Raw genomic sequence first — 24350 nt, 5'->3', positions numbered from 1 at the left:
TATTTATTTATTTATTTATTTATTTATTTATTTATTTATTTATTTATAGAGACAGGGTCTCACTCTATAACCCAGGCTGGAGTACAGTGGTGTGATCATGGCTCTCTACAGCCTGAACACCTGGGTTCAAATGATCCTCCTGCCTCAACCTCCCAAGTAGCTAGGACTACAGGCACATGCTGCCATGCCTGGCTAATTTAAAAAAAAAAAAATTTGTAGAGATGGCGTCTTGTTATGTTGTCCAGGTTGGTCTCAAACTCCTGGCCTCAAGTGATCCTCCCACCTCGGCCTCCCAAAGTGCTGGGATCACAGGTGTGAGCCACTGCACTTAGCCTGAAATTTTTATTTATTATACTTTTCAACTCCAGAATTTCTATTTGGTTCTTTTTAGCAATCTCTGTCTTTTTATTCTGTGTTTGATTATATCCTGTATTTGATGAGACAATGTTATCATAGCTTCCTATTTTTTTTTAAGAGATAGGGTCTCTCTCTGTCACCCAGGCTAGAGTGCAGTGGCATGATCGTAGCTCACTGCAGCCTCGACCTCCTGAGCTCAAGCAACCCTCCCACCTCAGCCTCCCAAGTACCTGAGACTACAGGCATGAGCCACTGTACCCAGCTAATTTTTATTTTTTGTAGAGATGGGGTCTAAGTTGCCCAGGCTGGTCTCAAACTCCTGGGCTCAAGTGATCCTCCCTGCTCAACCTCCCAAAGTGCTGGGATTACAGGCATGAGCCGCTGGACCCAGCCTGCTTTATTTCTTTAACCATGATGGGATTTTTTATTATTTGTTTGTATTAATCTCTTTGAGTATATTTATAATAGGTACCTTCAGATCTTTGTCTACTAAGTCTGACATCTGAGCCTTCTCAAAGACAGTTTCAGTCGTCTTTTTTTTTTTTCTTGTGTATGGGAACATTTTCCTGTTTGTGTGCGTGTGTGTGTGTGTGTGTGTGTGTGTGTTGTTTTGTTGTTGTTAAAGATTGGACATGTTAGATAATATATTGTGGGAACTCTGTATAGTGATTCCCATTCCTCCCCAGGACTTGTTTTTATTGCTCTTTGCTTGTTTACTTTTTCATACAGTCTGTTTCCCCACAGTGTCTGCCTCTGACTTTATTCCTTAGAGGGTGCAGCTGTGGCCATGTACGTAGTCACTCTGGGAAGACAGTGGTTTTAGCAGGGTACTCACTGACTTTCTCTGACCTCTCTGTTATGCCTTCTGCCTCTGTGGGTATTAGACCCAGTTATTACATTTCACTGTTTACTGATTGGTCTATTGTTTTAAAAAAATGCCTTGGGATATAATTTGCTCCACAGTCTGATCCACTTAAATTCAAGCCTCTTTGCAGGGCTAGTTTTAGAAGCCAGTCGTGTTTGTTTGTTTGTTTGTTTGTTTGTTTGTTTTTGAAACAGAGTCTCATTCTGTTGCCCAGGCTAGAATGTAGTGGTGCAATCTCAGCTCACTGCAGCCTCAACCTCTCAGGCTCAAGCAATCTTCCCACCTCAGCTTCTCAAGTAGCTAGGACTACAGGTACACACCACCATGCCTGGTTAATTTTTGTATTTTTTGTAGAGATGGGATTTCACCATGTTGCCCCAGCTGGTCTCAAACTCCTGAGAGTTCAAGCAATCCACCCACCTCAGCCTCACAGAGGGCTGGGATTACAGACATGCACCACCACGCCTGGCCCCTGAGGCCAGTCTTTAACCGTCTTCTTAGCTGTCTCTTTCCCTGGTTCTCTCTGGTGAACTAGCAGGTAACTTGTTGATCTCATGAGGCTACCAGATTCCTCCTAAATGCTTATCCACACAATCTCCATTGTTTTCAAGAGCATCCTTAGTCTTTAATTTCCTCACACTTTATTCCAAATAAAGTCAATTCACTTCACTTGAAGAGAGCTCTGTATTCCTATGACCTGTGTCTCCCCATGAGCAAAACTGTGCCACTGCTTTACAGAGCCAGGGACAGTGGCCCACCTCTCTGTGACATCCTGCTTTATGAACAAGTCACTGGGCTCAGATGGCAGCCTCTGATTTTCTCACCTTGCTTCTTCTGGCATGGAAACTCTACCTTACAAGTGGGAACTGAGTGGAAGAGAGCCCCATACCTCTTAGCCACTCTTACCAGGATTAGAACCTCTGCAACATGTATTTAAGAATGGGAGCAGGCTGGGTACAGTGGCTCACACCTGTAATCCTAGCACTTTGGAAGGTCAAGGCGGGAGGATTGCTTGAGCCAGGAGTTCAGGACCAGCCTGTGCAACGTGATGAGACCCTCATCTCTACAAGAAATAGAAAAATTAACTGGGTGTGGTTGTGCATACCTATAATCCCAGCTACTTGGGAGACTGAAGTGGGAGGATTGCCTGAACCTGGGAGGCAGAGGTTGCAGTGAGTCAAGATTGCACCATTGCACTCCAGCCTGGGCAAACCTGTCTCAAAAAAAAAAAAAAAAAGAGTAGGAACATTGAGGCTGGGCATGGTGGCTCATGCCTTTATTCCTAGCGCTATGGGATGCCAAGGCAGGGGTATCACTTGACGTTAGGAGTTCAAGACCAACCTGGGCAACATAGTGAGACTTTGTCTCTATTTAAAGAAAAAAAGCTTTAAAAAACTTTTTTTTAAACAAGAGTGAGAAAGCCGGGCACAGTGGCTCACACACGCTTTGGAAGACCAAGGCAGGTGGATCGCCTGAAGTCAGGAGTTCGAGATCAACCTGGCCAACCTGGTGAAACCCCATCTCTACTTAAAAAATACAAAAATTAGCTGGGCATGGTGGCGCACACCTGTAGTCCCAGCTACTCAGGAGGCTGAGGCAGGAGAATCGCTTGAACCTGCAAGGCAGAAGTTGCAGGGAGCCAAGATCGTGCCACTGCACTCCAGCCTGGGTGACAGAGCAAGACTCTATCTCAAAAAAAAGAAAAAGAGTGGAAATGTTAGCATGAGACATGCTGGCAGCCTGCCCCTCCCTGGGAGATACTGTAGCCCTGGATTAGAAGCTGGGGGAGGAGGGAGCCCTGTGCTCTTAGCTGCACCCATGTGAAGTTGTGCTTCTATCACATGAGCTGGGGACAGGAGAGAAGGCTCAGATTATGGCTTCAATGCCACAGAATCTCTTCATACTAACATTTAGTATATTTTCTTGAATTAATGCTTTTTCATTCGCTGTATGCCCTTAAAAGTTTCTAGAAATTTTAAATATTTGAGTTTTAAAAAATAATTTTCAACAGTTACAGTTGTTCCACTAAAGAGAGAGTCTACAGAACCCTCTTGCCACCCTTGCAGAGGTTGTCTTCAGCTTACAATTTTTGAAAGTATTTGTATACATTTTTTAAGTTCTAAATAATAGAATTATAAGTGAACGTGCTGTTTTCTTACTGTTTTCAAGCTTTATTTAACATATTGTGAACCTAATTCTATTTCATTAAATAGTCTGCCACAGTATAATGTCTGATGTCTCCTTAGAATTTTATTGTATGGATGAACAATGATTATTTAATTTCCTATCAGTTGTTGGGTGTTTGCTTGTTTGTTTTTGTTTTTGCTTTTGAGATTGGGTCTCACTCTGTCACCCAGGCTGGAGTGCAGGAGTGCAGTGGAATGATCACGGCTGACTGCAGCCTCAACCTCCCAAGGCCCAGGTGATCCTTCCACCTCAGCCTCCCACGTAGCTGGAAGTACAGGCACATGCCACCATGCCCACCTGTTTTTTAGAATTTTTAGAGATGAAGTTTTGCCATCCTGCCCAGTCTGGCTCAAACTCCTGGCCTCAAGCCCATCTGCCCACTTCCGCCTCCCACAGTGCCAGGATTACAGGCATGAGCCACCATGCCCCACCCCCGCATTGGTTGTTTCATGTAGCCATTTTTCAGTGATCCACTATTAAGAAGCAGCACTCTTTTATAGCCAAAAATTACACATATACTTATAAAATTTTCCTTTAGAAAATGTTCTAAAAATAGAATGTCTAAATAAAGGGTTAGGTGTAAATTCCTAAGACTTCTGATATGCGCTAACTTGCAGGAAAGTTGTTCCAGTTAACACTTCCTCCAGCGGCATCCAAGAGTTTAATCTGTAAAGCTTGAGACAATTTAGAAAGTGTTTCAAATGATTGTGTTGCTTAAGAAAAAAATCTTAGCACTTCCATTTGAAAAGCCAATGGGGCTGAAAAGACAATGAATGACAAGCGCTTTGTCCCTCTGTACTGTGTTTTCCTTGCAGCCTGGTGAGACGAGTGGACCGGATGGAGCATTCCATCGGCAGCATAGTGTCCAAGATCGATGCCGTGATCGTGAAGCTGGAGATTATGGAGCGAGCCAAACTGAAGAGGAGGGAGGTGCTGGGAAGGCTGCTGGATGGGGTAGCCGAGGTCAGTAGTCATGAGCTGAAAACACCACTGCTGAGCATGGTGTTATTAATGAAAACATATGTTGGTAACAGTTGTATGTGAAGTAGTGAAGAAGAGTAAAAAAAAAATTGACATTTATAGAAATTTACAATGATGTTTCCATTTACTCGCATTTTCAGATTTTTTTTCTCTCTGAAACAGAAACACTCTTTCTATAAGATATCTTTCTATAAAACATCAAGGTAGTCTTATTGTCTAACCCTTACGCTGGGATGTTTATCTTCATAACTACAGGTAAAATTATAATCTGGAGATGTTACCTTCTTAATACTCCATATGCTAATGGTCCTGCCTTCACTGCAGGGTAGAATTAAGTGAAAAATTACTCCAGCAACTCTGAGATTTGCTATTATATGCTGTAAATCTCCACCCTTACCAAACTGCACATTATTTGGTCCCTGGACTTCCTAACACATTTCCTTCTACTGCCCCCAACACCCTGGTTTCTTTTTCCCTTTCTAGGATGAAAGGCTGGGTCGTGACAGTGAAATCCACAGGGAACAGATGGAACGGCTAGTGCGTGAAGAGTTGGAACGCTGGGAATCCGATGATGCAGCTTCCCAGATCAGTCATGGTTTAGGCACGCCAGTGGGACTAAATGGTCAACCTCGCCCCAGAAGCTCCCGCCCATCTTCCTCCCAGTCTACAGAAGGCATGGAAGGTGCAGGTGGAAATGGGAGTTCTAATGTCCACGTATGATATGTGTGTGTTAGTATGTGTGTTTCTAATAAGTGAGGAAGCAGCTGTCCTGAGTTGCTGTAACAGGCACACTATTTATATGCCCTGACCACCATAGGATGCAAGTCTTTGTGACCGATTGCTAACCTTCTGCACTTTAATTTATTTTATATAAACTTTACCCACGGTTCAAAGATTTCTTTTTCTTTTTCTCATGTAAGAAATCTAGGTGTAAATATTGAGTACAGAAAAAAAAAATCTTCGTGAAGTGTACTGAGTGGTACGCCCAGTTGCCACCATGCCTGAGTCTTCTCAGTTGACAATGAAGTAGCCTTTTAAAGCTAGAAAACTGTCAAAGGGCTTCTGAGTTTCATTTCCAGTCACAAAAATCAGTATTGTTATTTTTTTCCAAGTGTGTGAAGGAGAATGGGGCATTCCTTTCCACTCTGGCATAGTTCATGAGCTTAATACATAGTTTTCTTTTAAGAAAGGAGCCTTTTATTTCAACTACCTTCCTGGGGTAAACTTTTCTAAAAGATAAAATGGAACAGAACTCCAGATCATAGAATGGGTATGTAGTCATTAGGATAGAATCAGTGTGAATGGTTAAGATGAATGTTAAATGCTGTGCTTTTTTGTAAATTTATCATATCCGATGTCTGTGGGACTACCTGTATCACTTAATTTTTACATTATTTTGGCTCTAATTTGAATAAGCTGAGTAAAACCACCAAAGGTCAGTTATAGGATAAAATGGCATCTCTAACCATAACACAGGAGAATTGGAGGGAGCCCTAAGTTGTCACTAAGTTTAATTTCTTTTAATGGTTAGTTTAGCATAAAGATTGATCTACATGTTCTCTTTTTTTTTTTTTTTTTTGAGGCGGAGTCTCGCTCTGTCGCCCGGACTGGAGTGCAGTGGCCGGATCTCAGCTCACTGCAAGCTCCGCCTCCCGGGTTTATGCCATTCTCCTGCCTCAGCCTCCCAAATAGCTGGGACTACAGGCGCCCGCCACCTCGCCCGGCTAGTTTTTGTATTTTTAGTAGAGACGGGGTTTCACCGTGTTAGCCAGGATGGTCTCGATCTCCTGACCTCGTGATCCACCCGTCTCGGCCTCCCAAAGTGCTGGGATTACAGGCTTGAGCCACCGCGCCTGGCCAATCTACATGTTCTTTTTCCCATGTGGCTCTACTCATTTGCAACTGAGTTTAATGTTATAACGAATCTAGTAAGAACAAGTTACTAAATTTTTAGTATGCACTGAAAGTTTTAATTCAACAATTATGTTCATTTTAAGCAAAATCTTAAGAAAGTTTTGAAATCCATAAAGCATTTGGTTTTAAACTATTTTAAGAATATAGTACTCGGTCAGGTATGACGGCTCACGCCTGTAATCCCAGCCCTTTGGGAGGCCGAGCCCAGGAGTTCAAGACCAACGTGGGCAATGTGGCGAAACCCCATCTCCACAAAAAATGCAAAAATAAAAAATACAGTACTCAAGTATTCTTGATCCTGTGTTTCAAAACTAGAATTGAGCTCCAAATGGAGCTCAATCTAATAAGAAAGAGGTTTTGGTATAGAAAGTTCATACATTAGACAGTATCAGCCAAAATTTGAGTTAGCAACACTGTTTTCTTTACGAGAGGGTCTCACCCAAATTTATGGGGAGAAATCTATTTCTCAAAAAAAAATGGTTTACAGAAATGTTGAGTAAGGTGACATTTTGAGAGCTAATAAGCAGAAGAGCATGCAGTGCTGTTGAATAACCCTCACCTGGAGAACCAAGAGAATCCTGTCGTTTAATGCTATATTTTAAATTCACAAGTTGTTCATTTAACTGGTAGAGTGTCAGTCCAGTCTCCAATGAGAACATGAGCAAATAGGCCTTTCCAGTTCGAAAGTGAAACATACTGGGTTTCTGTTAAGTTTTTTCCTCATGGCTTCATCTCTATCTTTACTTTCTCTTGAATATGCTACACAAAGTTCTTTATTACTACATACTAAAGTTTGCATTCCAGGGATATTGACTGTACATATTTATGTATATGTACCATGTTGTTACATGTAAACAAACTTCAATTTGAAGTGCAACTATTATGTGGTATCCATGTGTATCGACCATGTGCCATATATCAATTATGGTCACTAGAAAGTCTTTTTATGATACTTTTTATTATACCATTTTTCATTTCACTTGCAAAATTTCACAGAATTCCTCCTTTCTACCCATAAATTACATGTATTTTTCTTCTTCAGTCATGGAGAATTCCCCTCTCATCTCTTCCCTATTATCTTTCCCTGTGTACTGGTATTATTAAAAAGATGTTACATATGCAAGTCTTTCTCAACAATCAAGAATGTTATTAATGTGTAATACTGAGCACTTTACTTCTTAATAAAAACTTGATATAGTAGCAGATGTGAGAGTTGTCTGTTTTCTAAGTTGTAACAGGTAATGTGCCTTTTATCATGAGACTTTGTTCTCTATGTCGGAAAACGACATTAATTGGCACATTTCTCTGTTTATTACACCAGCTACACATTTCAGGTACCCAGTTAGCCTTTAAGCACAGGCTGTCATTTATGGCATTTTTGTTTGTATTTTCCTGAAATGAAGATTCCAGGACAGGTGGTTTATTTGAGAGATGTAGGCAATAGGGATAGTGGAGTGGCAAAGACGGGGAGAAGAAGAGAAGGTGCCAGTAAAGGGCGTGTCGTCTAGCTGCATGACAGTATAGGCTGCCAAAGCCTAATTCTTGTGGTAAAATGCTGAGAACAGTGTAGGAAAAACTAGAACAAACAATTCAGACTTATCCCAGCTGAGGGGCCAGGACTTTGGTTGGAAGACCACTCTGGGATAATGGTAGTAATTCCCTAGCACGTACAATAGACAAAGCAGCCTTTGCTGGCTTCTGAGCAAGCCTGCAGGCAAAGAAATGCAGACACTGGTAGAGGAAAACCAGCAGGCATACACTGAAGTGCCACACGGGCAAGGTGCCCACATTATGCACTATGTATGATCACACAGTGTTCAACCCTAAGGGATTCCATCCCCTTAGGATACTACAAATGGGGCTCTGTGGAGTTGTGCCACATGGTGACTCTATGTAGACCACCCATAAAACAGGTAAGTTTAAAAGCATAAAGAAAACGGCACTAGGCTAAATCTCCGGTGCCCACTCTGTACTTACTAGTCATGTGATTATGCCAAGACAACTGGTCCAGTTTCTCTGAAGACTATTTCCTCATTTGTCAAATGGGAAAATCAATACTTGTCTCCCTCATAGGATTTTGCTTGCGCAGTAAGAACATATATGTATGAAAGCACTTTAAAGCTGAAATGTCCATTACAAATGGAAGGAGGTATAGTACCTAGCCCAGTGACTTGCTCAGCAAGTTACAATCTGTTGAATCAGCAAAAAGGAAAGGAATTCTTGACAACTGCAAATTTGAAAGGTAAATAAAGGAGACTTATGTTGCCAAATAATAACTCAAAACTTACTTAAAAGTCTTCTGTGTTTGTATTTCAAAATTGGGCTATTATTTGTACAGTTTTGTGTACTGCTTTTTCACTTCATATTGTATCATAAACATTCCATGAAACCCTGATTTCTATTCATGGCTACAGAGTGAATCAGTATAGATTAATATTATTTATGAAGGCCGGACACAGTGGTTCACAACTGTAATCCCAGACCCTTGGGAGACTGAGGCAGAAAAATTGCTTGAGGCCAGGAGTTCAAGGCCAGTCTGGGCAACATAGCGAGACCCTGTCTCTATAAAAATAACTTATCTGGGCATAGTGGTACACGCCTGCATTCCCAGCTATGCAACTGAAGCGGAAGGATCGCTTGAGCCCAGGAATTCAAGGTTACATGAGCTACGATCACCCTACCACTGCATTTCAGCCTGGACAACTGAGTGAGACCCTGTCTCTAAAATTAAAAAATACATAGAATATACAAATATGTGATACATGTCAATTCATAAGTTATACATTTTTAATACATACGAATTACCCAAAATACATCTGCCCTGTTATTGGACATTTAGATTGTTCCCATTTTTTATTATTACCTCTAATGCCGTGACTGACATATGTCAACATAAATTTTTTTTTCACATATCTGGTTATGTCTTCATGGAATTCTGTATAGAGAAGTATCTGGAAATGTAATAATTAGGTTACTCTATGAACACATGGTCTTGACATATATTACCAAATAATTTTTCAGAACATTTATACCAAGTCATATTAAAACCAAATTTATAAGCACCCTTTTTTCCCCTGCAAACAGAACTTTTCGTAAAAAGTGTTTATTTTTATTTAAATTTAAACAAGAAAATTATGCACAAAAATGAAGAAATTGCTGAATCTCAGATACTGCTTCACAAAAGACAGGATTTCTTAGAGTTTCTTCTAGACTTCAAAAAGCAGTAAACACCAGCCTGGGCAACATGGCAAAAACCCCATCTCTACAAAAAATAGAGAAATCAGCCGGGCATGGTGGTGCTTGCCACTGCGCTCCAGCCTTGGTGACAGAGACCCTGTCTCAAAAACAAAAAAAAGCAGTAAATGAAAACGTTAAGAGGTAGAGATGTTTTAGTGGATATAAATTTAAGTTTCAAGACAGTAGAACAGGGCTAACATTTTCAGAAAAATCACAGACCACCACTCATCTCTTAAAGGAAAAAACAACCTTTGATGGAGAAGATTCATATTTGTAAGTGAAAGTGGCATCAATCTTACAGTTCCGTAAGGGTTTGATTTTTTCATATGGATCATCTGTGTTTTTTTTTTCTTATGAACTGTGCTGGTTCTTTTACAGATTAAAAGAAATATTTATCTGGTTCAAGTTGGTGTTTGCATTTAAAAAAGAAAGAAATATCTAATACTATTGGGGAAAGGGTCAACTCAAAGATGTACATAAAACGACCAGTGGTCCCTTACCACACCATGTAAGTGTTAAGAAGGTAAGGGCATGCCGTTGACATGGTAGTATTATTATAAGCCACTTGAGCTCTACTGCATCCAGACGGATGAAAAAATTGGATATGCTGCCCCTTTCACCATGACCCTGCCAAATGGAGGAAGCATTGGGAGTATTTGGTCACCCAAGAAAATCGAAGGATCATGGTAAGAGCTATCTTGAAAATATAAGCTATTTTCTATTTATAAGTAATAGTTAAAAGATATCAGTAGCTTGAAAAACAAAACAGCTTTGAGAAATGCAGTATTCATTAAGCAATGGAGGCAGCCAGTGCTCCCAGAAAATCCAAATGCCTATGAACTTCAATTCTAAAGAGATGTATTGAATGGTCATAGAGCTAATGCTGTCAACACAAATTGTTTTATTTATCCTGATCAGTCTATTAGCTTATCAAACAAATCTGAACATACCATTAAGTTGAATGTGCAGTTGCAGGTTCAAAAGTTATTCACTATTGTCTGTTTAATCTGAGTCCAGTCTTTGAACTTAAGAAAAAACAAACTAGAAACACATGATGAAATTTTCTAATGCCTTATTTATTTTATGCTAGTCTGTTCTTTAAATGAAGAATACACATTTGTTTTTCATTTGATCAAAGCATAAGATTTTAAAGGTTTGAAAAGCAATCCTCCAAGTTTCATGCTGAGTTCAAAATAAAAATGTTTTCATGTTCAGGCCATTATAATATGTTGCCTGATTTATCTTGAAAACCCTTCCTTTGAATAAGACCAAGCAAAATCTGTTCAGCCTTTATATAAACCAAAGCAGTTTCTTAGTCAATAATTCTTTTTTACCATTAAGATCGTCAATACAATACATTCCGAGTACATAACAATTTGTGTGTGTGTGTGTGTGTGTATATATATATATATATTTTGTTTGTTTTTGAGACGGAGTCTCGCTCTGGCACCCAGGCTGGAGTGCAGTGGCGCGATCTCCGCTCACCGCAAGCTCCGCCTCCCAGGCTCAGGCTTTTCTCCCGCCTCAGCCTCCCCAGCAGCTGGGACTGCAGGCGCCCGACTCCACATCTGGCTAATTTTGTTTTTGTATTTTTAGTAGAGACGGGCTTTCACCATGTTAGCCAGGATTGTCTTGATCTCCTGACCTCGTGATCCGCCCACCTCGGCCTCCCAACGCAATTTATATTTTTGAAGGTCCCTTTATGTGTATTGTGCCGTATGCTTCTCACAGCCCCAATAAATGCTTTGGGCGTTTTATCTTATCCACCATTACATGCTCTCCTTCATCTCCAGACTACCCATTTCTGCCATTGCCCTCATAGGGACCCATTCTTGTAATTTTGGGTATGTAGAAAAATCCTGTTTGTGTGTTTAAATAAATAGATTTATACCATAGACCTTTTTTTTCTTACAATGCTTTTATTAAGGTGTGTTTCTTCTGCAGTGTGTAGCTCCAGTAAGTTATCCTGTTGATTGTGTAGTACTTCCTAGCATGCAGCCACATTTTACATAGTATCCATTACTATAGCAGAATGGTTGGCCCTAATTCTATTTCAGAATCTTTGGGCTGGGCGCAGTGGCTCAAGCCTGTAATCACAGCACTTTGGGAGGCTGAGGTGGGTGGATCACTTGAGGCCAGGAGTTCATGACCAGCCTAACCAACATGGTGAAACCCCATCTCTACTAAAAATACAAAAAATTAGCCAGGCGTGGTGGTGCGTGCCTGTAGTCCCAGCTGCTAGGGAGGCTGAGGCAGGAGATTTGCTTGAACAGGAGGCAGAGATTGCAGTGAGCCAAAATTGCACCACTGAACTGCATTCCAGCCTGGGTGTCAGGGTGAGACTCTGTCTCAAAACAAACAAACAAACAAAAAAACCCGAATCTTTGTAAATTCGCTTATTGACTTTTCATAAGTTTCTCGGTGGGTATATAACAGAAGTTGGAGTGCTAAATCCCAGGCATATACTCTACCCAGAATGATCAGGTGCCCTCCAGAATGACTGCACCAGCCTACAATTCCACTACATACATGAGAAAACTGGATTTCGCCATACTCTCACCAGCACTGGTACCATCTAGCTTCTTCATCTGTGCTAAATGGAATGTTTCAAAAGTGAGACCTCATTTTATTTTGCATCTCTCAGATTCCCAATCAAGTTGAATATCCATCCTTTCACCTAGTCATTTAGTCACTGGGGTTTCTCTTTGTAAATTACCTATCAAATCTTTAACATCTTACAATTTGATCTAATGGGAAACAAGTATGTTTTTGTTTATTGCCTATTTCTCTGCTGGGTCAAGGTCTTTTTTATTGTTTGTTACAAGTTCCTTGTATTGTTTAAATATTAATCCCTTACCAGTTTGGACCCTGTTAATATCTCTTATCCACCTGATAACTTTGCCAACGTTTCCTTCATTTTTACATAGAAAAATTCATCTATGTTTTTGCCTCATTGTTTTGGGGGTCTTAAAGAGAACTTCATGAGGTCACAAAATTTTTATGTATTAAACTTAGGTTTTACCTTTCACATTTAATATTTTAAATTTCTATAAAAGGTCTGTAGGTATTTTTGTCCACATAATGAGCCAGTTTCATCAACACTCTATTAAATAAGTCATTTTTCCTTAGTAGCTCATGATGTCAATACATTTCAGATTCATGCATATATGTGCCTGTTTTTGAATGCTTTATCCTGTTATACTGATCTAGGATTGTTCCTGCACAATGACTTCTATGACTATGTCTTTTTAGTATGTCTTCAGATGTGGTGAGGTGATGCCTGTCTGGGTTTATTTTTTGTTTTGCAAAATCAGACTAAGCTATTTTTGTGAATCATTTTTTTTCATATAAATGTTAAAATAAGTTTGATGGGTTCCTGAGAGGAAAAAGAGGGAAAATTCTCATTGAAATTTAATTTGAATTATGTTGAATATATTGGTTTGAGGAGAATTGACATCTTTACAATATCAGAAACATGATAATGTGCCCCTTTTTCAGATCTTCTATCATGTCCTGTGTCTTAAAATTCCTTAAAGATCTTATGCATTGTTTAATATGGTCTTATTGCTACTACAGTTTTACTGTTTTATGGTTTTATTGCTATGATGAACAGAATCTTCTCTTTCATTATAGTTTCTAGTTGGTTATTGCTATTATAAAGGAAATTAATTTACTAATTTTTAAATAAATTAATCTTACACTCAGCACACTTGTTGAAGTTTTTTACTAGCTCTGGTTCTGTGTTTCTTTAGGTTTTCCTTTTTCTTTTTCTTTCTCTTTCTTTTTTTTGTAGAGACAGAGTCTCACTCTGTGGCCCAAGCTGGAGTGCAGTGCAGTGGTGATCACAGCTCACTGCAGCCTCAAACTCCTGGCCTTAAGTGATCCTCCTGCCTCGGCCTCTCACAGTGCTGGATTAGCAGGCGTGAACCACCGCACCTGGCCTTCTTTAGGTTTTCTATGTAGAAGACCATCTCATCTGTAAATAAGGACAGTACCATGCTAGAGAGAGGCAGCCAAAGTAGACATGCTTATTTCTCGTCTTAATGAGAATGTGTTTTAGTTTGTGTTTCTCTGAAAGAAGAGATAAGACAAGCACTTTGAGTTCAAGTATTTAACAGTTTATTTGGGAGGTGATATTCAAAAACTGGAGTAGGGAACAAAGTAACACAAAAAAGGAGGAAATGCCAGCATGTGGGTGTGTTGCCTAAGCAGCAGGGCCTCAGCTCCTCCTCTGAGAACATGACAGAATGCCCCGCTGTCTGAAGAACTAAGGCTGGGGCATTTGCCCACTGGCCCCAATCCCTACTGGTTGAGGGGTGCTCCTGGGTGTTACCAGGCTACACGTGCACACAAGGTGAACTTCTTTCACATTTGGAGAAGGCCCAGGAGCAGAAAGTGAAGAGACATGTGGTGCAGGAGTGGGATGCTAAGGTCTAAGCTCACATGGAACTGTCCACCAAAGCTGCAACCAAAATCACATAGGAGACAGCAACAAAAGTGTCTACTTCAGTCCACCCCTTGCACCATTCAGATCCACTCATGCACACCCTGGACTTTGTGAGGGAGAGGCCAGTTGTAATCTCTAGGTAACACAATACAGGACTAGAACTACCTAGTCCCCATTGCTGCTGCTGGTCACACAGCTATAGTAATAACTTCACCCTCTACTGTCCTTCCAGGAGTTCCCTCGCTCTTGGCTGCTACTTCAACTGTACTTAGCTGCTTGCCTGGTGCACAGAGCCACATGTTCAATCTCGAGGGCTCAGAGCCCTTGGTTACCTTGCCCTTACAGAGCTGTGGAGCATGGAAACACTGAGTTATCTCTGTGAAATCTCTGCCCAATTATGTAGCAGTAACCCCAGCCTCTCAGGATGACAAATATATCTTTTCTCTGCCTGCTCTTCCACAGGTGTGGAAATCCCAAAGAGACCACGTGGCAGACAGTATCAGACTCAGTGGAACCCTCAGTGTACTTCCAGGTGGACATGTCCCCCAACTTTTTAAGTCCAGGACATCTAAACCAGCAAAGACTAAAGTTGCAGAAACAGCAGTGTAAATTCTAAAGATAGGTTAATGGGAATGATATTGAGAGAAGCCAGTATTGCTTGATTCATGGACCTGTGCATTTTAACTGTTGGAAGCAGGCAGGAAATACTCGTTTAATGTAGGGACCTGGAAACTTTACATACAGGACCGATAACTATTTTAGGCTTTGTGGGTCATAATGGTCTTTGGTGGAACCACTTTGCCATCATAGGGCAAAAACAGCCACAAACACTACAAGAGTGAATGAGCATGGCTGTGTTCCAATAAAGTTGCATTTTCAAAAGCAGACAGTGGGCTGGATTTGGCTGGCAAGCCAGTTTGTTGAACTCTGGCTCAATCCATAAAACACATGCTGGAGGATAGTGCCCCAGTTTTCACTGAGGGCATCACCCATGAACTGCCACTAGCATGATGCTTATGACCAGTCATGTCCTGTGGAATATAACAGTAATAGCTAAAAATGTATTGAGCAGGTCCCATGACCAGGTATTTCTAGGCACTTTACATATAGCATCTTATGTAACTTCCATAACCCAACTGTGGTAGATACTATTAGAATCCCTATTTTATGGGTAAGAACATCATAGATCACCCTGACCTAGTCCATCAGGGTTACAGACCTGGTGAGTAAAGGATGACAAGAGGAGGAGAACTGGGGAATCTTGCCTGGACTTGACTTAGGACCTTTTAACTTTGCAATGGTATGAAAGCCATGTGCATTCAGTAGTACCATACTTTGAGTAGCATGCCACCATTCTGTTTTTCACATTCAGTATTCAATGAATTACAGAGATTAGCTATAGAGATAAAAAGGCCCCATATTTGCCTCACAGCTCTTACAACTCCTTATCTTCCACTGACATCCACTGCACCCATTCTGGCTTATGCATAGGGCATTTTCCAAAGGAACCCACCTCAGGATTTATCAAGACGCGCCTGATAATACTTCAGTATCTTCCAAATCTTAGTAAGGAAATAATCTGTGTGACCTTTGGCCAGTTGCAGTCTCTGAAACACAAGTTTCCGCATTTGGAAAATGAAAAAGATGGAACAGCTTGAGGTTTTCCAAACAGCACGCCACCAAGCCTCTCATTATTGAGCTGATTCTTCAGACTTTGGTGCCTGACAGAGGGAGCCAAGTGAGAGCCGCATCCTCACTTAGATCAAAGGAGTATCGCTTCCAAGTGTCATTTAGCAGAGGCCCACATACAAATGGTCTCTGAATTGCGAGGGCTTGACTTAGGACTTTATAACTTTGCAACGGTACAAAAGCCATGCACATTCAGTAGAACCAGACTTTGAGTCTCATTTAGTATTCAATAAATTACAGAGATAGTCAACACTTTAATATAACATAGGCTTTGTGTTAGGGGATTTTGAACTGCAGGGTGTATCAGTGTCCTGAGCGCATTCTTAGGCTAGGCTAAGCTATCATGTTCGGTAGGTTCAATGTATTAAGTGTATTTTTGACTTACGATATGGGTTTACTGGAAGATAACAAGATCGTACGTCGAGGACCATCTGTATGCTGTTCTATGGGGCTCAGGGGTGGAAGGATGACTCTGCAGCTAAAAAATGATCTGAAGATCAGGTGATGCTAATGGGTTCACTTAGTTCTACTTGTGCTTCTGATATTTAGGTGGATACAAAATACAATGCATGGCTTTGAATGCAGCAGTTACCCAGTGATTGAATGAAGATCAAATTATAACAATGGAAGTCAGTGAGCCTTAACTTCTTATTGCAATCCTAAATAGGTGCTATATTTCCCAAATAATTACCTAGAATTTCCAGCCTACCTCTGACACAAGGGAGAAAAAAGGTAATACTTTCCTTCCTATTATAAGCATTCTAGATGACCACTGATTCTTATCAGGGAAGATTAGGAAATTCCACCCTATGTAATCACAAAGAAATGTGCCAGCCTGGGCAACCAAGTGAGACCTTATCTCTACAAAAAATTAGCCAGGTGCGGTGGCGTGCACCTATAGTCCCAGCTACTTGGGAGGCTGAGGCGGGAGGATCACTGGGGCCTGGGAGATTGAAGCTGCAGTGAGTTGTGATTGAGCCACTGCACTCCAGCCTAAAGAACAGAGTGAAACCCTGTCTGAAAGAAAGAAAGAAAGAAAGAAAGAAAGAAAGAAAGAAAGAAAGAAAGAAAGAAAGAAAGAAAGAAATTTGAAGTTTTATAGTTTAGAAAATAAGAATTACTTTGATTTAGAGTATCATTATGTTCATATTGCTAAGTGGAGAGAAAAAAGTAGTCTACAAGTCAACATGCAAGTTAACCATTTATTTAAAATATGTATACAAACAGGCTGCAAGCCAGATGGTAGCTATGTCTGGTGCGGTTCAAGGCCAGGATCTTTAGTCCACAGAAGATAAACACAAGCCTGTGAGGGTGGGGTGGGGACACTGCTATCTCCTGCATTGTCTTGGTGAAGGTTAGCTGGAGCAACTCTTCAGGTTAGCTTGACACACAAATCCCTATGGATGTAGTAGATACTGTTGCATTGGTCTTAAATCCCAAATCTGTGTTTATCAAGGAACCCTCTGACCTCAGTTTCACACCTGAGAGAATAATGTAACAAGATAATGTCCACATTAACACTTTACTGTTTAAATTAGTGATTTGGTGCTCTGGGTTACAGATCTTTGGTTGGATGACTGGTGTGAATTCATTACTCAGAGAATAACCACCCCTTTGGATGCACTAAAAACAAAAATTCCAGCCGGGCGCGGTGGCTCAAGCCTGTAATCCCAGCACTTTGGGAGGCCGAGACGGGTGGATCACGAGGTCAGGAGATCGAGACCATCCTGGCTAACACGGTGAAACCCCGTCTCTACTAAAAATACAAAAACTAGCCAGGCGAGGTGGCGGGCACCTGTAGTCCCAGCTACTCGGGAGGCTGAGGCAGGAGAATGGCGTAAACCCGGGAGGCGGAGCTTGCAGTGAGCTGAGATCCGGCCACTGCACTCCAGTCCGGGCGACAGAGCGAGACTCCGCCTCAAAAAAAAAAAAAAAATTCCAGGCCGAGAGTGATCTGACATCTGTAATCCCAGCACTTTGGGACGCTGAGGCGGGTGGATCACTTGAGGCCAGGAGTTCAAGACCAGTCTGGCCAACGTGGTGTAACCTCGTCTTTACTAAAAATACAATAATTAGCCAGGCGTGGTAGCACACACCTGTAGTCCCAGCTACTCAGGAGGCTGAGGCAGGGGAATCACCTGAACCCGGGTGGCAGAGATTGCGGTAAGTCAAGATTGCATCACTGCACTCCAGCCTGAGACAGAATGAGACTCCATCTCAAAAACAAACAATTCCTGAACATGAAAAAAAAAAAAAAAAAAAAAACCACACGCTCTCCCACAAGCCCCGAGGCCAGAAGGCTCCATCTCAACTGATATCAGCCTCTCTTACTCCTCTTACCATACTAACTGCCACCACACAGGACTGAGTGTAAAACTAATGCTAGATGCAGAAACCCACTTTTCGCTTTTTGTCAAAGCAGGGCAGAAAGGTGGGGGAGAGAATGAAGTATCAAGAAGCACTGTGTTTGTTCTATTAAGAAGAAAAAGGATTTCAATATAATATCTTGAAATTTAAAATTACAACAGATTTCTTAGAACTTTGGTTTATCAGCATATTAACACAGTCTCACATGAAGCAGGAACAACAACTGTCTACAGCAGGCATCTCTGCAAACAATGGCCTCTGGGCCAGAGCTGGTGTTCACTGGCTGTGATGTACAGCCCTCCAGTTAAGTAGAGGTTTTACATTGCTGAAAATGGTTTTTAACTTTTTTATAAAGTTATGTTTTTTAAAAGAGGCAAAGAGCAAAATAAAAGACCCCGAGAGACAAATTATCAGGCCCTTCTCAAAGTCTGTCAACCCTTGGTTTACAGGAATAATGAACTCCCCTCCGTCCTGCCTCCACCAACCAAAACAAAGTCTTTAAAAAAATATACACAAGACCAACCAGAAACACAGATGGCAAGATGCCTTTTTAAACAAAAGACCACCCTCCCTTCCTTGATCTTAGCAACTTTAGTCTGAATCTGCAATGACAGACAATTCAAATTTTTGTAATAAATCAAAATAAATAAATTATAGGGTTTCACTGAGAAATTTAGTGGACACTGAAAAAGTCAAATTGGCTGTTCTTGTTGAAGTTATTTGAAAAAAAAAAATGTAAATATCCATGCATTCACAGAACTTTAAAGGTAGAAGAAACTCTCATTTTACAGATGCATAAAGGAATTCGGGGAATGTAAGGTTCTATGAAAACAAAGAACATGAAATGAAAAAAAAGTACTAAGAATTACTTAGTCCTTTTGATATCCATGTGAGGTAGGGAGAGCAATAATCCCAGCATAAGCACATAAATTATCAAACCAGGACACTAAAAATAATTAAAGAGATGGATATAATTATATAACTTTGAAAACATGTATTTCTTGATTGCATATTTGCTTCATTATATTGATAGACCTAAAAGATAGATTTACTCAAATCTTATTTTAAAAATATCTTTCAGAATGCACCACAAGAAACTTGTTTGGATTATATTTTTGTGCATGTGCAAAAATATGGGCTGTAATAGAAAGTATTTTTTTTTTTTTTACTGTGAAAACCAATCAAAAAAGTTTTTAAAATACTGTGATGACTTGCAGGTGTTGTCAAGCCAATGACCTTTTATAATTCTGCTGCCACATCCAAAAGAAAAGTTCTTTAGACACAGTATAGTGAGGTATCATAAAACACTATATATTGCCACTAAAGAATGCAAAGCAATATAGATAGTATACATGTATAAACAGTACAAATAGCAACTTATATTCATTTAACTGAGGTTTATTTTATGTTAAACCACATTAATTTGTCTCCATTATAGATTAGTTCTGACATCCGGGAAAATAAAATCAAAAGAATATATATATATAAAAAACATAAAATGAGTACATAAAATTTACCATCTTAACCATTTTAAAATTAAGGAACCTTTTTTTTTTTTTTTTTTTTTTTTTTAAGATGGAGTCTCGCTCTGTCGCCCGGGCTGGAGTGCAGTGGCCGGATCTCAGCTCACTGCAAGCTCCGCCTCCCGGGTTTACGCCATTCTCCTGCCTCAGCCTCCGAGTAGCTGGGACTACAGGCGCCCGCCACCTTGCCCGGCTAGTTTTTGTATTTTTTAGTAGAGACGGGGTTTCACCGTGTTAGCCAGGATGGTCTGGATCTCCTGATCTCGTGATCCGCCCGTCTCGGCCTCCCAAAGTGCTGGGATTACAGGCTTGAGCCACCGCGCCCGGCCCCAGGAACGTTTTTTAAAGTGTGGTTTATTTTCTTATAATGTAGAAATTTACTTAAGGATATATATAGCCATATATAATATATAAGATATGAATTATATATAGGATATATATCCTATATAATATATATATCCTGATATATAGGATATAAAATAGAGAATATATATAATATACAAGGTATATATAATATATATGGATATCTATATCCTTAAATAAATTTCTATTTTATAAGAAAATAAACCATACTTTTTTAAAAGTTCCTTAATTTTAAAATGGTTAAGATGATAAATTTTATGTTATGTGGTTCTTACCACAACAAAAGTATATAAAAGCAATTTTAACATAAAAAGAGGATACATAAAACAGGATATAATTAAATTCTCATTTATTTAAAAAGTAGTTGTTAACCATTTTGGCTATTTTGTTTCTTCTAAAGTATATCTTGTGTAAAAAGTATAGATAGATATTTCTCTCTGTGTAATAAGGGAAGGGTATATACAGAGAACTGTAAGGCATAGGTATGTGAAAAGCAGGAATTATACCAAGAACAGGAAAAACTGATTAATCTTCATGATCACATAACCAAGAAAAAAGATAATGTGTTCCAAGATGATGCCTTAATCAAATGTCATCCAAAAAGAAAAAAGTTCAAAGATAAAAATATAATGCCATGTTCCCAAATTGATGTTGCGACAGAATGTCAGGGCACCCACTGACAAACTAAATGAATTCCAAGATGACCAGTCTCAGGGCATCTACACACCGGTGATGCCCCAGCTCACTTAATTCCTGTAAGTATTGAAAAGTATTTATTTTTAAAGAAGAGGGCTACATGCATTGTGGTCTCCTGAATTGAATCCTAGAACAATGAAAGAATATTAGTGGAAAAGTGGTGAAATGTGAATATTGTGTGCAGTTTAATTAACAGTGATTGTACCAATGTTAATTTCTTAGCTTTGACAAATGCACCTTGCTATATAAAATGTTAACATTAAGGGAAGCTGGGCAAAGAGTAGACAGGAACTTTCCTCACTATCTTTGCAACTTTTCTGTCAATCCAAAATTATTTCCAAATTCTTTTAATTTATTAAAAAGTGGGGAGAGAATTAAGTATCAACCTATGCACACAGAAACATAACACTTGGCTGTAGCAATGTTCTCATAACAGCAACATAGGGGAATACAGCAAGTGTCATTTCAAAAATAATGCAGGGGTAAGAAAGGAAGCAGTGACTGGGAGAGTGGCTGAGTGGGCTTTTGTGTGCTACAATCTTCTATTTCCTGACCTGCATTGGTGGTTGCACATAATTCACTGAACTATATTTTTTGGTACAATACCCTTCAACTAAAAAAAAATTAAAATATTTCCCTATTACTGATGAAGGTTAGAATGAAAAGGACATATAGAAATAAGGTATATAAGTAGGAAAGAAAACCTACGCAGGGACAGATGTAATAGTTATTAAATCCTAAGTAAAATTTCCAGAGCTGGAAAAGATCTTGGAAATTACCAAATCCAGGAGTGGTCAGATTCCTTTATGAAGGTAGATCTGGAGATACTTATGCACTGCAGATAGGCAGAGGCCAGACTTTTGTATTTTAGCAAAGTTCCTCAGAAGATTCTGACACACACCTGGATTATAAACCACTGAACTACCCCAAGAAGGTTACGTGACCTCCCACAGCTAGAATGTTCCAGAAATAGTGCAAGAATTCTATTCATGGACCTCTACTCTACCTATAGTTCAAAACTCTCAGCCAAGATTCCTGAGATATTATACCACTAGAGAGAAATATCAGTAAGTTCTATTAAGTTTAATGTGCTTATCAAAAAGATTTTTCTATCACAGTGGCTTTTTTACCCTATAAGACAGACTCTTTTTTCCAACATATTTTCAATTTTACATTTCCAGTATAGCATTAATACATTTGTCATTTATTAAACAATGGCAAATCACAGCATCGTAAAGTATTAAGACTGAAAGGCTACTAACCTACCTATTCATTTTAAAGATGAGGAAACAAATGCCAGAGACAGGAGTTTCCAGAATTCAATTCTCCTTTTTTAGGTTAATAAGTTAGACTAGATTTCTTCCCAATGGTTACTGTCTGAGGAGATGAACTAATATGCAATACATGATATCTTGGATTCTTTCATGTTTAATTCCATTTGTTGTGATTTCAAAAAATGTATCTCTTTAAAACAACTGCTGTTGTGCAACAGTGTGACAGCAAGGGAACAAAAAACAACAAAAAAACTTGATTGAATACTTCAATCAAGGTGCTTCTTTCTTATGTGAGGATAAATCATACTGAATTAAGGGGAAATTTAAGAATATTTTTTAAGAAATAACAATTTCAGGTAGGCAATTGTGAGGAAAATAACAATCATACAAGCCAAGGCCACGTGATTCTTCCACAAGCCCCAGGGTGAGAGATCGATGCCCTGGTTTGTCAAATATTCTTCACCAGTACATCTGAAATTCAACAGAAAAAAGAATATAACTTCATTCCTAGCATCTGTCAAATGTTACTCAGTATATCCACTGTTTCTTAAGGGAGCCTAAAAGTCAACCAAGCCTTTAATGATTATTCCTTCAGATGTCATAGCTAATAGTCATTGTGTGCTTACAATTTTGCTAGACACTAACAAGCAACATGATCCTAACTTAGTTAATTCCTAAAACAATCCAATGTGATAGACATTGTACACACTTCAAAGATGAGGAGACTAAGGTTTAAGGAACTTGACCAGGTTTACAGAGTCATACTTTGAATCACCGACTTTTTAGCCTACTCAAATGTATTGGTTTCCAAATCTGTAATGCTACTCTCTCCAAAGGGCAGAAACATTTATCAAGTAATAGTTCACTTATCCCTGATAAAGAAAACATCCGCTTAAACAGATGACACCTATGACCCTTACTAAGATGATCAAAGCTCTTACAGTACTCTTTACCCTTGCAAACAGCCATAAAAAACAACACAGGCTAAGAATTCCAAAACCAGGAAAAGAGGTGTGCATGGCTTTCCTGCCAAAGTCACGTTCTGTCAGCTCTTACACCGAGACTGTGATGAGCATCACAGATACTCAGGTACAAGACATTCCCAGCAGACTCAGCTATTAGGTTTAAGCCTTAAGTGGCAGCTAGAGTAGAGTAGGATGAACTCCTTGCCACAGGTTAGGAAAGCACCTGATACTAAAAATACCTTGGACCGCCACAGTTACTGCCTCATACCATTTTTGTGCAACTCTTTGGAATTCAGCAATTCCAAAAACATACATAGACTCTCTTTTACTATAAGAATAGTTTCCTCTTAGCCTAGCGCAGTGACTCACGCCTGTAAGCCCAGCACTTTGGGAGGCCGAGACAGGTGGATCACGAGGTCAGGAGATTGAGACCATCCTTGCTAACACGGTGAAACCCCGTCTCTACTAAAAATACAAAAAATTAGCCGGGCGAGGTGGCGGGCGCCTGTAGTCCCAGCTACTCGGGAGGCTGAGGCAGGAGAATGGCGTGAACCCCGGAGGCGGAGCTTGCAGTGAGCAGAGATCGTGCCACCCTACTACAGTCTTCGCGACCGAGCGAGACTCCGTTTAAAAAAAAAAAAAAAAGGAATAGCTTCCTCCTTTGCCTTCTGAGGATGAAGCCTCATCTTCCCTTACCATGAAGCCCATGGTGGCTCCTCCTTATCTGGTCCCACTTTTCCCATCCACTTCATCCTGACCACTCTGATCAAGCCAAAAGAGAGGGACAGAATAAAGAAAACCTCTCTGTATAGAGGATTTCCTGTGAATAACTGAAAAGAGTAATTTGTCTTGTTATTAAGAATTATTTATATTCTACTTGAACATTCAGGAGATTTAGGATCATATCAACATTCTCTTTTCTCTCATTAATTTATGTATCAAAATCAAACCATTAGCAATCATAGAAAAGGAACGTGTTACTAAATTCTTAAAACAATATCATCTAGTGTTATTAGAATCTATTTAACATTATGTGAAAATGTTTTTTTTCCTCAACTTACTCAAGTGTTTCTTGTTTTTTTAGAGGATAAATTGATTGATAGGGAATACTTCAAGTTAATTTAAAACACTACCACATGATTATGCGGCCTTTGATTTCATGATGTCTTCCAAATGCATGAGGCAGTGGAAGTGCCAGGATCTTGGCAGAGAAATGTTCACTTTCTTTGTGCTATTGCTGCCTATTTTATTCTTACTACTGTCCATGGGTTGGGCTCAGAAGTATCCGTGAGCTCGTGGACCCATAGATTTCATAGAATCCATACAGTTCAGTGACCATAAGCCCTTGATAAAATATCAAAACCCTTCACTTCAATCTCAAATGCTCTGAAAACCAAGAATTCAAACCCACAATCGAAATATCAAAAGGATCTTTTAAAAGGCCCAAAACAAACAATAAGAAACAAACATAAGAAACATTGCTGC

The 24350-nt window shown here is 39.7% G+C and overlaps 2 protein-coding genes across 6 annotated transcripts in view; one reads left to right on the top strand and one right to left on the bottom strand.

Annotated features, from left to right (window-relative positions):
• PKD2 (polycystin 2, transient receptor potential cation channel) overlaps positions 1–5283 on the top strand; it is a 68939-nt gene extending 63656 nt beyond the window's left edge. Inside the window, exons 14-15 of the mRNA XM_023198125.2 lie at positions 4225–4372; positions 4874–5283. Of these exons, the coding sequence (XP_023053893.2) occupies positions 4225–4372; positions 4874–5110 (385 nt within the window). The 3' untranslated portion in view covers positions 5111–5283. The remainder of the gene's footprint in view (positions 1–4224; positions 4373–4873) is intronic.
• Positions 5284–20262: 14979 nt separating this feature from the next.
• ABCG2 (ATP binding cassette subfamily G member 2 (Junior blood group)) overlaps positions 20263–24350 on the bottom strand; it is a 139355-nt gene continuing 135267 nt past the window's right edge. For 4 of the 5 annotated variants that reach the window (XM_023198088.2, XM_023198090.2, XM_023198089.2 and 1 more), the window contains one exon: positions 21695–22371. In XM_023198088.2, coding sequence (XP_023053856.2) covers positions 22224–22371 — 148 coding nt within the window. In that variant the 3' untranslated portion in view covers positions 21695–22223. Of the gene's footprint in view, positions 22372–24350 lie in introns of all 5 variants that reach the window. The other variant, XM_023198085.2, reaches the window with a different exon arrangement.

Source organism: Piliocolobus tephrosceles, chromosome 3, assembly GCF_002776525.5.
Source record: "Piliocolobus tephrosceles isolate RC106 chromosome 3, ASM277652v3, whole genome shotgun sequence".
Taxonomy (NCBI): domain Eukaryota; kingdom Metazoa; phylum Chordata; class Mammalia; order Primates; family Cercopithecidae; genus Piliocolobus; species Piliocolobus tephrosceles.
The sequence above is the reverse complement of the archived record's forward strand: the minus strand, read 5'-3'. Positions and strand labels throughout refer to the sequence as shown.